General features: G+C 29.9%; 1 protein-coding gene across 1 annotated transcript; it reads left to right on the forward strand.

Moving 5' to 3' along the window:
- Positions 1 to 2,068: 2,068 nt before the first annotated feature.
- On the forward strand, positions 2,069 to 13,757 carry LOC109812807 (apyrase 2). The gene is made up of 9 exons (XM_020376863.3): positions 2,069 to 2,703; positions 5,282 to 5,410; positions 5,491 to 5,547; positions 5,655 to 5,747; positions 12,100 to 12,305; positions 12,451 to 12,542; positions 12,629 to 12,846; positions 12,938 to 13,127; positions 13,290 to 13,757. Exons 1-9 carry the CDS (start codon positions 2,377 to 2,379, stop codon positions 13,400 to 13,402), a joined length of 1,425 nt encoding a protein of 474 aa, XP_020232452.1. The 5' UTR covers positions 2,069 to 2,376; the 3' UTR covers positions 13,403 to 13,757.
- The last annotated feature ends 562 nt before the right edge of the window (positions 13,758 to 14,319 follow it).

The following is a 14,319-nucleotide window of genomic DNA, read 5'->3' on the forward strand; positions in this document are numbered from 1 at the left end:
ATAAGGAGAGCTAAGGAGAAGCTACATCTTCCACTTCTCCTAATCTCTTCCATCAGTTGTGGTTGAGTTGTGTGTTGTTATGTGTTGTATGTTGAACCGTTAAGGATGATGATAATGTTGTTGTGTTGTAAGTTGCTTATATATATATATATATGTTAATTCTTTTCACTAGCTTACCCTTGCATGTTTTCATGTGGTGTGGACTGCGATGATCATACTATGTATGGGAGTAGGGTAGGGATAGGTTGTTATGAGCGGTTGGAGGCCACTTGGTGGTAGGAACTGGAGTAGATGTTTTTTTTGTAGGCTACCTTGGAGTAGCATTTTGTTGGCGTTGTATATATTTATTTGTCCTATTGAGCCTTTATGGTTGGATAGATATATGTATTTTCTTATTATACTATTTAGTATTTATATTTTAGTGGTGTGTGGTGTTGTTCTGTAGTGTGACGGTCATGGCGGATCGTTACAGTTATATTCTCATCGCTATGGGAGTGTTTTTGCAGAAAAATGGGATAAAAATGTTTCCTAGAAAATTATATTTTTTTAGAATTTTTTTAAATAACTATTAAACATGGACAATCAATGTTTCTTATTTAAAATTTCCAAATAAGTAAAAATATTTCACGCATCAAACGCCCTCAAAGAATAAAATGAACATTATTATATTGCATTATATGCATGAAGTCAACATGCAATAATTGTGTTAGAGTAATGATGCATGTATAATAAAATTTTAAAATAATTTATACAATATTAATTTGTGTTTATCTCTCTTCATTAATAATAAATGAAGTAATAAAGGCAAATACATAAAGAATGATGTAAAGAATGATGTATAAGATATTATGCAATTTTGCTATACATATATCATTATTCATTATGTTAATGTATAATTGTTATATTCACTAGATAGATTACCATGTATCTTAATATTTTCTTTTTTGTGTACAATAATGACAATATAATAGAACATATGATAGAACATGACATTATGCATATTATTAGAAATGACGATTAAACTTGCACCCATAGGTATTCGATCTACCTCGACTCAATTTTGATTAAAAAAATTCTATTTTAACAGAGTACAAATACATGCGCAAGTTTTCCATAACTTAAAAGATCAAGTTTAGGTGTGAGTTCAAGTATTTAAGTTCTCGCCCCACTATTTTTTTTGTTATAACCAAAAAAAAATAATATATATATATATATATATATATTTTTTTATGTGTGAATATATAAATATAAAAGTTAAAATTATGATTTTAATTTTATAAATATTAAAAATATAAATTAATTATTTTAACAGTTAAATAATTTAAATTATAACAATAATCAGTAATAAAATTAAAATTATATGTTTATCTAAAATATAATTTAATTATTAAATTTTGTATTTGTAAGTTATTTTTTTATTTATTACTTACATTATAATATAATTATTAACTAAAAATTTAATTTATTTAAAATATATAAGTAAATTAAAATTATAGAAAAAATATGACGGATTTCGCATGCCTTTATCCAAATCCATCAAAATTTGATGAAGATGAAAATGAGTTTTAAAAATATAAATCTATTTCTTTAAAATTCAATTCGAAACCTGTGATGCTTTTTATGAAGACATAGACACGGAAAAACAAAATCCACCTTCGATTCTTTCTATTGTTACCTCTACACATTATTTTTTTAAAATAATTATGATATAAATATAAAGTATTTATCATTAAAAATTAGTAATTAATCTCTGTATAAGATCTCCGCCCTACATATTATTTAATCTCACTCTTTACATTCTCACTCTAGGTCATCTATTTTAATTTTAAGATTATAAATAAATAATAATAATCAACCCAGTAAAAATAACTCAGGCATATTTTTCACAAGAAATTAATTGCCGATAATTGAAAAGAATATCTTCAATAAAAAGCTTCAATTCTAAGAAAATGAAAAAAAAAGCTTATAATTTTATTTTTGCCCATTTATAAAATATATATATATATATATATATATATATATATATATATATAAACCGTTGCGGTCAGAGTGGGACACATGCAATCGGTATTTCTAGCTCCCTTTGTCTATTTCGCAAAATACCGTTACAACAAAGAAACACGCCATTCTCATTCTCACTTCTCTGCGTAGAATCCGGTCCCAGACAAAACACACTCACACACTCTCTCTCAGCCACTCCCACACACACACTCACTTTCTCCATTCACATCTCCATCCTCAAAACGCCGTCGTTTCCCGAAGGCCTCGCATCTCCAAGTGCCGAAGGAGCAGTTGAAGCCTCCCTCCTCCGCCCAGATCCGCTTCCGCTCCTCCTTGGACCTCCTCGCCGCCGAGCTGGAACTCGAATCCGCCGCCATGCTGAAGCGCTCCGGGCGCCCCCCGCCGCCGCCGGCGGAGTCCCTCTTCGACAGGATCTACCAGCTCCGGGGAGCCTTCCTGATGGTGGCCGTGCCTCTCCTTCTGGTGACCATGGTGCTCTACTTCACGCCCTCCGCCTCCTCCAACGAGTCCATCGAGGACTACGCCCTCACGCACCGCAAGGTCTCCCCCGATCGGAGGCCCTCCACCTCCTTCGCCGTCATCTTCGACGCCGGCAGCTCCGGCAGCCGCGTCCACGTCTTCCGCTTCGACCAGAACTTGGATCTCCTTCCCATTGGGAAGGACCTCGAGCTCTTCCTACAGGTGAGTGAAAACCGTGGATTTCGATTTCCCTTTGTAATGTTTTGGTTACATTCCAAATCTATTATGATCTCAACAAACTCGGACAAGTATTAAATTTATTTTAAATTAAGGCTAAAATATAATTTACTCTATACATCTAAACATTCAAACTTTACTGATTGTGCGTGTGCCTAGGATGTCAAAAATACCCGCATCCGCGGCTATTTATGGGTAAAATTTGCTATGGATAATAAATAGATAGGTTAATTGGGTACCCACGGATAATGAGGACGGATAATTTTTTACCCGTCTATAAATGGGGCGGGAGCGGGTATAATGATATTCATACCCGCAGGTACCCGTTTAATAATATTTCTTAAATATCATAATTATCCTTGTACCATATAACCCTAAAACTACACTCTCTCGTCTTATTTTCTTACAAAAGTGAGGTTGATGAAGTTACTAACATGTGTTAAGCATGTTATAGAATTATGTTGGATATAATTTGATTAGTTTTCTAGTTTTGATTGGACCAATAAAGTTTATGTATTTTAAGTTGTTTACTTTCGTTTGGAATTATGAGATTGAATTATTGTAGCTTTGTAATGAGACTTTAACTTACTTTTGAGATTGATGTATTTTAAGTCATTGATTATCTTACATTTTTATTATTATTTCAACAAAATTAAAGTTAAATACAAGTTCAAAATTAACATTGACTTTTTATTTTTAATATTTTAATGACATTAAATAAAGACTTAAAATTATTTATAATATAATTTTTTTAATTTTTTAAAGAATTTATAAATATTCATGGATATCCGTGGGTATTCAAGAAAATCATAGATACCCCCGCTTAATGGATACCCACGCAGATATGGGGTGAGTATGGAGACAATTTTCATCTAGCAAGGCGGGGCAGATTTACTATTACCCGTCCTCATGGGGTCCATTACCATCCCTCTAATTATTAACTCCATATATATTCTTAATTTAAACTCTAGTAATTTAGTCGTTATATATGTAGCTGATTGACACATTCTTAATTTGATGCTCTGTATGTAGGGATTAGAATATGCACTACATGTATAAGTTTGTGAGAGACCAAATTAGAATAAAAATGCACTACATGTATAAGTTAGTGAAAGACCAAATTAACAATGTGTGATGAAATTATTGGTGTCAGGGACTAGGTCTTTAACATTTAACAAGTATATGAATTGATTTAATAAATTTTCATGAATAAGGACTAAATGAGAATTCACGACACATGAAGGGTCTAAATTATATGTTTAACCTTAAATTAGTAATTAATTCATGGTTGATATATTAATACCTTAAAGAATAAACACTCATTTTTCTATGTGAATTGTAAAATTAGTTGTTAAAAGTGTAAATTGGTGATCACATTAGTCTAAAATTTAAAAATGTAGCTAAAATAATATATATATATATATATATATATATATATATATATAGGGATTAAAAAGGATAGTTAGTAGTTAATTTTAAGGACTTATTTGACTTATTTTATAATTTTTTTTTAATTTTAGAACTAATTAATAACACCTTCCAAATTCAAAGATCAAAGTGAGTATTTACTCTTCCTTAATCTTGGAAAAATACTCTAATTCACCCCATTTCGAGTGGGTTAAGGCGGAAGAAAGAGAGGTAGGAAGAGGAATGCAAAGGAAGGTAGAAAGAAGTAAGTAAAGGAAGCGAGAAAAAGTGATAGATGTGATAATGGGAAAGGAAGATATAGGAAAAAAATATGTCCATTTAATAACCCGTGCATTTATGATTATTCATCAATTAATTTGAATTAATGAAATTGGATATCACATAGTTTTTAATTTTTTTAAAAATTTATAGACTTGATCTATGTATTAAAAAAATTTAATTTAAGGGTTGGATTGTTAAAATTTGATATAAAATATGAATTATTAAGATTTGTTCTTGGAATAAGTAGATCCTTTCTTTAACGATCTAACTCTTAATTTAAAAGTTTTTAATGCATAGATCAAGTCTGCAAATTTTAAAAGCATTTGAAAATTATTTGATACTTTGTTTTGTTAATTCAAATCAATGTATAAAATATTTTTATGATTACCAAAGTCAATTTGAATTAATAAAACAAAATATCAAATGATTTTTAAATTTTAAAAAAATTTGCAGACTTATATATATAAAGAGGAATCCATTTATTCAAGAAATAAGGAGTAGACTTTAAAATTTTTAATGCATAGCTCAAGTTTATAAATTTTTAAAAAATTTAAAAATCGTTTAATATATTGTTTCATTAATTCAAATTGATGAATACAATGTTTTTATGATTATTTGTCAATTTAAATTAATAAAATGAAATATTAAATAATTTTAAAATTTTTTAAAAATTTATAGACTTAATTTATATATTAAGAAATTTATAAATTCAACTATTAGATCATTAAAATTAAATATAAAACATGAATTATTTTTTTTTTTCTATATATAAATATATATATGAATCAAATGTTGGTTCACTACTTTTTTTTTATTATTATTTTAATTTCAAGTATGATTCTCTTTGTGGGTTAACATTTTTATGGTGTTGCAGATTAAGCCTGGTTTGAGTGCGTATGCACAGAATCCACAACAGGGAGCGGAATCTTTGATGTCTCTTTTGGATAAAGCGGAGAGTGTTGTTCCTCGGGAGTTTCGGCCAAAGACACCTGTTAGAGTTGGGGTGTGTTGTTTTTGTTTATTTATTTATCTATTATATTCATATTCATTGGTGTATCTGAAACTATTTGTATGTTAATACAGGCAACTGCAGGTTTAAGGGCTTTGGGAGCGGATGCTTCTGACAAGATCTTGCAAGCGGTAAACATTGCTGCTGCATCTTGTCTCATGTTAAATGTTTTTAGCATTAGCGGTCATACGTAACATTTTAAACTTATGTTGCTTCCACTGTTTGTTGATGATATAAGGTTCGGGATTTGCTTAAGCTAAGAAGCACTCTAAACTCTCAGCCTGATGCAGTAACTGTGCTGGATGGAACACAAGAAGGTGCTTTTCAATGGGTATGCTTTTTATACTTATTAGTGATTATTTTTAACTTTTGAACGCATTTAGACTATAGGAGAATTGACTAATGACAAGCTTTTAGTGACATGGAATGGATAGTTACAATGCATTGGCTCTTAAGTGAACTTCAACCTCTTTGAAAATATGTAGAGAAATCTAACTAAACAAACCACGGGTATTTAAATGAGAAATCTATAGTCTATACCATGAAAGGCGGAAAATTTTCCAAATTAGCATAAATGCTTAACTCATTGACAATTTTATGAGCTAATTTTAAATGGCTGTGAAGTGACAACCATTGATGGGCCACATTTCACCTTCTCAGAATGAATTTTCACAGGCCAAATCAAAATCAAAATATGAAAAATCTAAGGGACTATGATAATAGTTTATCCATTATTGTATTTTTAATCTATAGAGCCAAGATCTTTTGATTGATTGTCTTGAAAAACAGAGCTGACAAGTTTTCAATATGCTGTTTTACTGAATCTAGCATAATATGTTTTTCATGTGAATAATGTCATTAGCTGACTTAGATCACATTGTTAATATTGTCCCTTGTTTAGCATTAGCATACTTGATTAGGAGTTCAGATAGTGTACAAATGATTTTGGGTGTGAACTGTGAAAGCATTGGGTCAAATGATCTCTGACTTTAATATCAGCAGTGGAATGGTGAAATGATAATTGAGACAAGTTAGCCAGAAATGCTTCATTTCCTTTTCCTGCCCTTTCCTTCTTTATCTATTTTGTTGGTTTGTTATATACTAGAATCCAATAACCGAAGTCGAGTCTGGCGATATACGTTCACAAGATAAATATGACTGTTGGATATTTAACAATTGAAACATTGATACTTGTTTCTCAGTGCCTTCTTTTTCTTTTCTGCATGCTCTTTGTATCATAATCAAATGCTTTTCTTACTGCCATAATTACCTTAAATTGAGTAATTCATTTATTTAAAAAAATTTTTGAGGGAAAATACCTTGTTTAGATAAAGAATTTATAAAGAATTTGAAATTCAATCATTTATGAAATTCCTTGAAATAGTAAAATTTCAAATTCTTCCAAAAAAAAGTAAGAATTTAAAATTTTTTATTTTTTTCTTTTTCTTATTTTACTTATATATTTTATCTTATCTCTTCATGTTTTTAATTATTGAATATTTAAAAAATATTTTTAAATTTATTAAATATTATCTAATATTAATTTTTAAAATTACTAAATATTTAAAAATTAATTAATATTTATTTTTATAAAATCTAATTTAAAAATCTCAACAATAAATATATTTTAAAATAAATTTTATCATGGTGGAATGAAATTATCATATTCAACCTAATAACTTAAAATTTAAAGAATTTTAAATTAACTTATCCAAACAAAATATTTTAAGAATGATAGAAATTGAAATTAAAGTAATTCAAATAGTAAGAATTTAAAATTCCTTAAATTTGTAAAATTTCTTAAATTTGTAAAATTCCTTATCCAAATACACCATAATAACTTTCAATTTTCGGCTTTTAGCCTAAAGTTAGTCGTTGAAACTGAGTTACTAAATTTTTATTAAAACAATTTCTGCTAGGATTTTAATGTTTACTTTTCAAATTGGTGGAATTGTGGAGGGTTACTTGTTTTACAATTTTTTGGGTAAAGTTTGAATTATCACTTTGATCCTTCTTGAAGAATGATTCCTTCAGCTTGGTTGTTTTACAAATATCACAAGCTCTTACCTGAAGTTTCTATTTGAAAACGCTACTAATAGAATTTTCAATTTCAAATTACCATATGTTGCAGAAAGTAGATATAATGTAATGTAATTTCGTACAATCGCAGAAGCTATTTTCCACCTGCTTGGATCTTTTCTTGGGCTCTTATATCTTTTGTACTTGTCCTATTTTGCTGTGTAATTTGCACAATTTTAGATTATATCCATATCGAAAAACATGCTTTACGAATTAATCTTAGTTGTTAATACCTTACCATGGATCTCTGCTTGATTGATTATATGAATAATCACATGACTTTTAACTCGATGTACAGATGGAACATTTTGAAGCCAAAATATGTTGTTCCTTTGTTTTGAATTTCAACGCTTTAGCTTACGCCTCTCTCAAGACTTTAGTCTCTTTCCTAGCTACCTTATATTTTACCTATCAAGCTTTATGACACTGCACCACCACCGATATTCATTATTCATAGGTTTGAAACCTGTTCTTCACTCATTGATTGTCTCTTTAAAAACTGTCACAACTAAAGTTCCGACAGGACAATAGAAAAATATTTATTTAAAAACAGGTAGTTGCTACCAAGGTTTAAGGGGATGTATTGGTTTAGGATTTCATAAGATTTTAAAAGACTTTTTTTGAGTAAAAAAATCTGTTGATATTCGATCAGGATTTTATGTCACTTAAAAACAATCTAGTGATATTCAATATAGATTTTCAAGATTTTTTAAAGAGTCCATTAAAATTCATTGGTATTCATTTGAGACTTTTTATAATTTAAAAATAATCCATTGGTATTCAAAAATATAGGGATTTTAAAGGATTATTATATTAGAAGGATTTTGAAGGACTTTTTAGTAGTATCTATAAATACCAAATTCATAAAACAATCACATCCAAACCCATGAGATTTTGGAGGATTGTTTGAAGTGACTTTTCAACTGTTTTTCATCTTTTTTTTTTCCTATGCTCATGTCTGCTCCATTTTTTTTCTTTTGCTAATAATATTGCACTACTGTTCATATATAATACTGTATTACTGTTCCTATTTCATTCTCTTATTTGGTGAAACTTCTATACGTAAATGATAGTGTCATTGACTTGCTCTATTTTTCTCTCCGTTCTCTTTAATTGACTTGTTCTATTTTGCTCTATTTAGTTGAGATTGTTCCTCAATTATATAACACAAAAAAAACTTGAAAATTTAATTTTTAAGTAATAATTTTTTTTATAACCGCATCAAGAAAAGGGAAAGGTGAAAGCTAAAATTGATATCATGATCTCTATAATCAACTATAGATCTTTAAGTCCTTGTAATCAATTTAGATTTATTAGAACAATATATATATATATATATATATATATATATATATATATATATATATATATATATATATATATATATATATATATAAGGAGGGATTCTTTTACTCCAGGAGTAAGTTTGCCTAGACTTACTCCGTTCAATAACTCATATTCTACATCAAATTTATCCGTCAATTTGAATTAATGAAATGAAGTATCAAATGATTTTCAAATTTTTTAAAAATTTGCAGATTTGATCTATGCATTAAGAAATTTAAATTGAACGGTTGGATCGTTGAAATTTAATGTAGAACATGAGTTATTGAACGGAGTAAGTCTAGGTAGACTTACTCTTGGAGTAAAAAGATCTCTCCTCTCTGTCTCTCTCTCTCTCTCTCTCTCTCTCTATATATATATATATATATATATAATGAATTTGAGTTACAGTTTTTGTGAGTAGGATGAGATAAGCACAAAAATTGCAATCTCTCCCTCTCTTGAATTTGTTACTATTATCCTTCCCCTTTTATGACTCAACAATTATTTTATTTATTTTTTTTACTATAAATTTTATTTTTTTAATTTTTATATTGTGAAATTAGGATTTTTATATTTTAAAAAAGAAAATTAACATAAGACATTGCAGTATCTTAGAATTTAATATCAAAAATATTTCTGCATGAGTGAATAATTGAAAGCAATTAAAACAATTATTTTGTACCTGTAACAAATTTCATATATTTTTTTTTCTACTAGTTGATGTTTATAAATTTCTAAAATATTTTAAATGAATAAAAGTGTATGAAGACAAACTTTCACTTAAATACCAATATAAAATGAAAGGACATATTTAGTTATAAGAGAGTAGGGTAGTTGTCCCACTATTTTTTTTAATTATTTATAAATTTATAAATAAAATATTTTAAATCACAAATTATAAAAAAATTGAAATGTTTAGAATAATTTTTAACATGTGTAGTACTATTTAACTTTCTTCGTAAAGAATGTCAGTATGATGAATTTTCAATTGGAGTGGTAGACGAACCTTCATTTTCAACATTACTAGTTAGGGAAAATCATAATTTTGAGCCTATTATTAAAACTCAGGAGAAAGAACGAAAAGATGTTAATGCTTGGAGGATTAGTATAACTATGAACATGTTGGTAATGCTATTTAGAATGACATAATATTATGGAAAATTATTATTATTTATCTAGTCATTGTTGTTTTTTTAATTATTTTTCTCTTTGACTTTTTTTAAATTTGAATGTATGAAAAAAAAATCTTGAACTCTTATTGTATTTGCAAAGTTCACAAAGTCCCGTAGAATTCATTAAAATCCTAACTTAAAAGAATTGTAGAATTCATTAAAATCCTCATTGAAAGTCTTGCAAAATCCTACAAAATCTTAAAAGTCATGAAAATCCTGCAAAGTCTTTTAAAATCTACAGGACTTTTTTCAACTATAAAAGTCTTTTAAAATCCTAATCCGATACACCCCCTTATTTTATAGGAAAAACTAAAAAAAACTTTTAAAATAAAAATGGGTCTTTGAAACTAGATTTGGGTTCAAGAGTCAATTGCATAGAGGTGTTAGCATCCTACAATGGTCCTAGAATAGTAACTTTTAATTAAATGTGTAAAATTTAGGTAACTTTAAAAATATTTATTTTGTCCCTCCAAAGAAAACAATAATATTCTTTAGTTGTTTTATTTATTTATTTTTCAACATGAGAAACTTAATCATTTAAAACAAATTTATTATTTTTGAAATAAGGGGAAAATTGAAGATTATATATTTTTATCTTTTTAACTCAACAAGAATAGTCCTTTGTTCCCACATATTGTTGGGTGCAATTAGGAATCAATGTTACATAGTTTGTTTTTAGTACAAAATGTTTGTGTTGATGTTTTTAACTTTCTTTTTATTATTTAAAAGGCTACCATGATCTCCAAATTGAAACTTAGAAGTGCATCCAAAGTGGTTATTATTGTCTTCTAAGAGTGAAGTATCCAAGAGTATTGATATTAAATAAGGTTCTCATAATTTTTTTAAAGCTTGGGTACTTCATTGATATGTATTAGTAAAGTATCAAGAATATTGGTATCAGTATCAAATATGGATATGCAAAGCAAATTGAAATATCAATGTTTCAAACACCTTTGTGAAGAATCATATCAAATTGAAGGAATCATTCCACAATTCTTGCCATATTGATAACATTGAACCTAGCCTTTTTAACATCAGTACATTATTTATTCTTCTAAATCTTATCTACTGTTATGCCCACCACATTTCTAGATCTTACTCTGCTTGTGTACCAAAGCTTAAAGTATCAAATCCCCTTGCCTTTTCAACAAGTAATAGTTTCTTTTAAACACTAAAAAGTAATTTTTCCTCTTAGTCATTGTATCACTTATTTCCATACGTTTCCTTGTTAGTGTTACTTCTAATTTCTAAGCTCCTAAATGAATCAATATCATGATCTAGCTACTTTGCCCATGCATGTTCAAAAAAATGTGCAAATCCTTGCATATTTTTCACTACACTGGGGTGCTAATATAGTGGCCTTGCAATTGACACTGTACTTGAGCCATACAAGTTATTTATGTGTAATGACCTAACATAAACAAAATCACATCATCTCTCTGTGTCATAAAGATTTGACAAAGTTCTACGTTGGCTGTCAACTGCATAACACAATTTTTATTAGCATTTTTTTCCTTTTATTTGAAGAGGTATAGGAGCAAGGCTTAGATGTATCAGACATGGGGTTGGAAATGTTAGTATATGATAGTTGTCAAGGAAATAGTTGGTGGAATAATAGAAACTTATTTGTATTTAGATAGTAATAGTAGTAGTGATAATTGTTGTTGTTGTTCCAATGAAATCCCAATTTGCCTATTTATAGGCATGATGTTCCATCTCTAGATGATAGTGGAAATATCTAGAATTTTCTAGACTCTTAAAGTCTCTACACTCTTTTAGATTTTTCTAGAGACTTATACAACTTTTCTTATGTTTCTAGAATTTTCTTTTTCTTTTCTAGAATTTGCATCATAATTTAACAGGAAATACAATCTAAACTTAAAGAATGCAAGCCTTTGGAACACTGGAAAGCTTGAGTCCTAACCTCTTATTTCAAGTTCTTGATATATGAAACCAACTAAAATACACTGCTAGAAAAAACTTGCATGGTTCAAGAGTGGACTAAATTTTGTAATGTAAACTATAAGCAGCATGGGAAATTAAGATGTTGTGTACTCTCCTCTACAGTATTTTGTTAGTCATACCTTGCCTTTTGTTTTATCTTAGGTGACTATTAACTATCTACTGGGAAACTTGGGAAAAGATTATTCAGAAACTGTTGGGGTAGTTGATCTTGGAGGTGGATCTGTTCAGATGGCATATGCCATCTCTGAGACAGATGCTGCCAAGGCTCCAAAAGTATCAGTTGGAGAGGACCCATATGTCAAGGAGATGTTCCTAAGGGGAAGGAAATATTACCTCTATGTTCACAGGTTTTCTTCTTGCCCTTGACCCATTCTGAGATGTTATGTTTTATGGGATCTGGGAGCGCCCACTTCCGTAGTCTTTCAGCTAGATAGATATTCTGTAATACAATTCCATCTTCATGGTCAATAGGTTTTAGCATTTTGCTTTCAGTTACTTGGGCTATGGTTTACTAGCAGCTCGTGCAAAGATTTTAAAGGTTTTGGATGGTTCTGGAAACCCTTGCATCTTAGATGGCTTTGACGGTAAATGTTACTTTGGCTTTCTGCATGATTGGCTGACTGGCTCTATTTTGATCCCAATAATAAGTTTTATTTTAAAACATCCGCAGGATCTTACAATTATGGAGGAAAATCTTTTAAGGCCTCGTCCTCCCCTTCTGGCGCAAGCTTGAATGAATGCAAAAGCATAGCTCATAAGGCTCTCAAGGTTAATGGGTCAACATGTACACATATGAAGTGCACTTTTGATGGGATATGGAATGGTGGTGGGGGTGATGGACAGAAAAACCTTTTTGTTGCCTCATTTTTCTTTGACCGGGCAGCTGAGGTATTCATTATTTTATTCAACCATGACCAAATACTATCCCTTCATTTAATGCAACTTTGCCATGCTAATCATGTTATTTATTCATTCATAGGCTGGTTTAGCCGATCCAAGCTTACCCGTTGTGAAGGTTCGTCCTACGGATTTTGAGGAAGCAGCTAAGCAAGCTTGTCAAACAAAACTTGAAGATGCCAAATCCACTTATCCAAGTGTGGAGGAAGGGAACCGTCCATATTTATGCATGGATCTCGTATACCAGTATACTTTGCTTCTTGTTGGATTCGGTAGGTTTTGTTTTTGTACTGGTGTTGGAAGTTGGAACAGTAGTGCATGATGATGATACTTTCTGTGAAATCTTCTATTTTTTCTTTTTTGGGTCAATCTTTCTGCAAAATCTTGAGTAATGGTATTATCTTCCTGCACTGACTGGATTCATGTGTTGGCAGGCCTAGATCCATGGCAAGAAATTACGTTAGTGAAGAAAGTTAAATATCATGATTATCTTGTTGAAGCTGCATGGCCCCTAGGCAGCGCTATAGAAGCTGTATCATCTGCATAATGACACCAATAGAATAATTACTCACCTCAAGTCTTGTGGGGTGAGTTCTATCGCAAGCTTTTTTGAGGTGAAGTTGCCTCCATTCATGATGATCAGAAATTGCTATCAGGTCAAATTGAGATTAGATACGGGGCTACATTTCAAGAATAACTAGCAGATAGCTTCATTATTTTCATTTGTAATTATTTTACTAAAATATCTTATTTACAGCTTCGGAACTCCGATCCAATTCATTTTGTATTTGTTCATCTATTTTTGTAGTCGTTAGAGATGAACATGACGGTGATGGTGGTAGCATTCTTTTTTTATTCATTCCTGATAAAAAAAAAAGAAGCAAGTGTTCTTTGCTTTCTTACTTCTTGACCCGGAGTTGGCATGCACTTTGGTATTCAGTAATCTGGATTTTTTATTTGAATGTTATTAATGATAAACACTTAAATCCAATAAAAATACTTTCTCTATAATGGGTGACAATTACGAAGTGTAACGTTGGAAATAAAGGTTGTTAATGAGGCCCATCAATAAAGCTGAGCCCACTGACAGAAAATACTAGACCATAGTCCATCCTAGCTAATATCAAATTAAAGGTTGGAATCAATGCGTGTGGTTTAGCGGTAAAGGTTGATCCACGCTTAAGCAAGGTCAGGAGTTTGAATCCTGCTTTGTGTATGCAACCGTATTAAATTTTGGGGCTAGCTATCCCACCCTTTAAGCTGCCTCCCTCGCAGGAAATTAATCATCGGCAGTGATACTTCAGAGACGAAATAAAATAAAATTAAAGGTTGAAAATTACTACTTGCACCCTCTTTTTATTTCTACACTTTTCTATTTTTTTTTGTAATTTTTTTTACAATACACTTTTAAAAAACTAAATACGGAAGTTTTAAAGTTGAAATACATCTAGCTAAGGATGAGAA

Source organism: Cajanus cajan, chromosome 1, assembly GCF_000230855.2.
Source record: "Cajanus cajan strain Asha chromosome 1, NIPB_CcT2T_4, whole genome shotgun sequence".
In the NCBI taxonomy this organism is placed as follows: domain Eukaryota; kingdom Viridiplantae; phylum Streptophyta; class Magnoliopsida; order Fabales; family Fabaceae; genus Cajanus; species Cajanus cajan.

Bases quoted from the DNA above. Each gene is read 5' to 3' on its own strand.
- LOC109812807 (XM_020376863.3), top strand. From the start codon at position 2,377: ATGCTGAAGCGCTCCGGGCGCCCCCCGCCGCCGCCGGCGGAGTCCCTC. The intron at 12,543-12,628 runs GTAAATGTTACT...AAACATCCGCAG, and splicing joins CATCTTAGATGGCTTTGACG to GATCTTACAATTATGGAGGA. The intron at 13,128-13,289 runs GTAGGTTTTGTT...ATGTGTTGGCAG, and splicing joins TTTGCTTCTTGTTGGATTCG to GCCTAGATCCATGGCAAGAA.